The sequence below is a fragment of the Dermacentor albipictus genome, unplaced genomic scaffold (genome assembly GCF_038994185.2).
Source record: "Dermacentor albipictus isolate Rhodes 1998 colony unplaced genomic scaffold, USDA_Dalb.pri_finalv2 scaffold_74, whole genome shotgun sequence".
NCBI classification, from domain to species: Eukaryota; Metazoa; Arthropoda; class Arachnida; order Ixodida; family Ixodidae; genus Dermacentor; species Dermacentor albipictus.
In genome coordinates this window covers 325,371-329,066 of record NW_027225628.1, presented here as the reverse complement: position 1 = coordinate 329,066, position 3,696 = coordinate 325,371, and the positions used below count along the sequence as shown (strand labels likewise).

The window sequence follows — 3,696 nt, the reverse complement described above, 5'->3', positions numbered from 1 at the left end:
ACTGCCCTGCGTTTGGAGGACGTCGCAGTACCGTCTACCGGAGCTGGGATTGGAGTCTCGGTGGCCGTGACTGACGCTCCGTTACCCGACACATTCGAAACGAGTTTCCTAATCTCTGCCATTTCGCTAACTAGTGTCTTGATCGTGTTCTTGAGGTCGTCGTTTTCTTTGCGTAAGCGAATGACTTCCGCGTCTCTAGCTTGCTCTGTGGGCGGGTTGCTACGAGATGTCGGAGCAGGCTGGGTATTGGCGCCGGGCTTGGGTCGTACCAGATCAGCCCAAAGAAGGGTCGGCTGCTTTCCGCAACGTGTGGAGGCGGGCTGAGGCCCGGATGCTGGCTGGGTTATGGAACCCGGGAACCGGATCTGGACCTGGATCTGGATCGCAACAGAGATCTTGACTTCGACCTGGCCCTGGAGACGGAGCGGCTCCTGGTGCGACTGCTGGAGCGGCCGCGAGACCTGGATCTCCCCCTGGACCGGGAGCGGCTGCGTCCGTATTGGCGTTCAGGCGTTGCTTGCCGGCCTTGACTCGTGTTCTCCATGGGCGGCAAATGTTCGGCGTTGAGGGCGCGGGAGCGTTGCCCCCGTCTGCGCCTGACGAGATATGGCGTCTGAAATCGTCGCTTGCACTCCTTGGCGGCGGTAAGGTGGTCGCCTCCGCACAGCTTGCATTTGGGATCGCACCTATGCTGAGCGTCTGGGTTCGCTTCTCCGCATCCTCTGCAGATGGCGTCGTTGGGCGAAGGGCAGACGTCGGAGCGGTGCCCGAGCCTCCCGCAGCTGTAACACACGTCCATTTGCTTGCGAAATAAAGTGCACCTGACGATAGTGCCGCCGTAGGAGACAAAATTTGGCACCCGGTACCCCTCAAACAGGACCACCACGGTGCCGGTGTTCTTGATTCTTTTGGCGCCCAGCGCCGTGGGATTTCTCGCGTTGACGAGTTTTTTGTCGATCGCCGCGGGCCCGTCGGTAAGGGAGACGCCTCGGATGACGCCCTTGCACGTGTAGTGGGGGGCGGCCTCGTAAGCGCTCACCTCGAAACGTCGGCCGGCAACGGAGATGCACTCGATGCCGACGTAGCGTGCAGCGTTGTCCCTGTTTGGTGTGCTGATCACCATTATGTTTTGTTGAAAGTTGGGACACATCGTGTCGGTGTCCCGCGACGCCGAATCGAGCCCGGCAGCCTGCCATATGGCGTCGGCGACTGCGGTAGGTCCACACTTGCTGATACACAGGCCTCCCCTGGGCCGCACGACGATCTTTGCCTCTTCCTTGGGCATCGGAGGCATCCTGGCCCCTCGAATGATCTTGCTTTTAATGCCCGCGCAGTCGGCGCTACGCCGAGCGTTGAAACCGGTGTTATGCTGAACGTCGGCCGCACTGGCATTGGCCGCGTTTCTCATTGAAGAACGTCTGGCGGCAACAAGCTGCCAACCGGAGTCTTTAGTGAAGTCCTCGGGGGATAAAAACTCCCCTTCCACCTCACACTCCATTACAAAGTCCGTGGAAAAGCCTACGACGAGAAGAGGTGGGCGAGCGATGCCTCGCCTCGCGAACCCTAACACGGTTAGGCACAGCACACGGTCACGGCGTAGTCAGAAGAAAAACGGCAAGAAATGTCACAAAAGTCCACCCACCCACAAAAGTCGGGTATCGGCGTGTTCCTCGTGACTTCACGAATCCGAAAATGTGGAAAGTTTAGGGGTATACACTCGAAAAACATCCGAAAATGTTGGCAAAAAGCGGGAGCCGAGCGAACCACGTCAGATGTGGCTCAAACCCACTGCAGCCTCCCTCACGTGTGATTTAGCTCCTAAATTCATTTTCTTTATCCACTCATGTCTTCGCAAGCCACGACAGGGTACGGGTCACGAGCTAAGAAGAAGGAGGAGGAGGAGGTCGTTCGAAAAGGGCGGATTTCTGGATGGCTGCACCTTTGCACAGCCTGGGCTCTGCATACGTCGACCCCTGTGAATGTCAGCCGTCGTCGTCCGCTTCGCTTCAGCAGACGACCAGTCCGCGCCTTGTGTCACAGCTTCCGATGCCGGCGTGGAAGGTGCATCGCAGAGCAGTGAGGTGCAGCACAGTTACCAGCTGCGGTCACGCATTCAGCGACCTCCAAACGCCTTCATGCTGTCTGCACATGGAAAGAGGCGATCGGTGGCCGCTGAGAACCCGAACGAGAACAACCAGCGCATGAGCATTCGCCTGAGTAAGCTGTGGCGTTCTCAGCGTCGCCGATGAGGAGCCTTACCAGTGCGAGGCGGCCGCAGCTGCCGCCGTCCGCAGCACGCGGACTGCGTGTACAATACGCGTGAGGGCCAGCGGTGCCAGGGGCAGGAGCGTAGCAGCGAGCTCACGAATGGCACTTGCCGGGACCAGGAGCAGCAGCCGAGCATTTCCATGGCCATGGCCCAGGATCGAGGCACCCCGGAGTTCCAGCAGCAACAGCATCCGCCGCCACCGCCGCAGAGGAGCGAACGGCGAGCAACCAGCGCTGCCCAGGGCAGCGATTTGGGTGTTGGTCAGGGGATGCCACTCCCTAGGCCGTCGGCGACTGTCACGGCCACGGCGTCGGCTGGCTCGTCTGCGCGGCCCTACAACATGCAGCGGTTCCCCGGTCTTCTGCCAACATCACAGAGTGGGGGGAACAGAGAAAACTCCGTGCCGACCACTCAGCTAATGGCTGTTCGCGCATTCAAACAGCCTAAAACGCCGTATGCCCTAACGATGCTCGATAATCAGCTATCCCCCACGCTCCTAGACGACTAAGACGACGACTTGTTAGCGGACACGTCGACGTTCGACCAGGGCGGAATCCGGGAAACCCTGGGCTCTGTCATCGGTGCCCCAGGCGAAGGTCAGCCGTCGTCGTCGTCGGCCGCTGGCTGCACTGCAGCATAGGACCGCCAACACGCACCGGCCAAGCGTTCGGCGGCTGCTGCTACAGACAGGGTACCTGCAGCATATGCTCGTCCAATCTTCATCCGCAATGTGACAATAAGTGCGAGTATGCCGGGTTGCACTAATAGTTTATAAGTTCTATTCATCATGTCAAAGAATATAAACGTGAATCAGTGGCTGTGCCTTCTTTCTTTAATGAAGGAACAGTTACGCCCTCTGAGGTGTCACGAATGACTGGCGTCAATTACGCTTAGATGTCTGTTGCAGATGCTGCCGGCTGGTCGAGACAACAGGCCAGAATAACTGCGGAGAAGAGTGAATACACTTCGCTTTCTTGGGAATTGAAGTGGGATGTTAGAAACTCGCAAGCTCTATTCAGTTCCAGCACCAAGCTATAGTGGATTTGATCACCGCTTGCGAGCTTCTGAGGGCTGTTGAAACAAGACCGTGTTGGGCACAGTAGAGGTGGTCATTGAGACTTTTATTATATAATATAGATCAACATGAAAAGTAATTCGAATTGACAAAGCTCGCCCATCTCTTGAAACGTCTCACGTGGAGACATAGACGTTCGTATCTTCATTGTAACGTCGAAGAGCCACTCGCACCGTCCTCTAAAAGGCAGATGAGACATGGCCACCTTATGTGATAAAGGGTAACATAAAAAAGTTGATGTATAACTTGTTGCTGTCATTGCCTTTTAAGACTTGAACTGAAAGAGTTTTTCAGTTTAATACTAGATTTCATTTTGAACTTGTAATTATTAAGATGTGCTGCGATGAATTGG

At 56.4% G+C, this 3,696-nt stretch overlaps 1 protein-coding gene across 1 annotated transcript; it reads left to right on the top strand.

Moving 5' to 3' along the window:
• Window positions 1-1,979: 1,979 nt before the first annotated feature.
• Window positions 1,980-2,777, top strand: LOC139053116 (uncharacterized). The gene is made up of 2 exons (XM_070530273.1): window positions 1,980-2,217; window positions 2,263-2,777. The coding sequence occupies exons 1-2, from the start codon at window positions 1,980-1,982 to the stop codon at window positions 2,775-2,777; spliced, it is 753 nt and encodes a 250-aa protein (XP_070386374.1).
• Window positions 2,778-3,696: the final 919 nt, after the last annotated feature.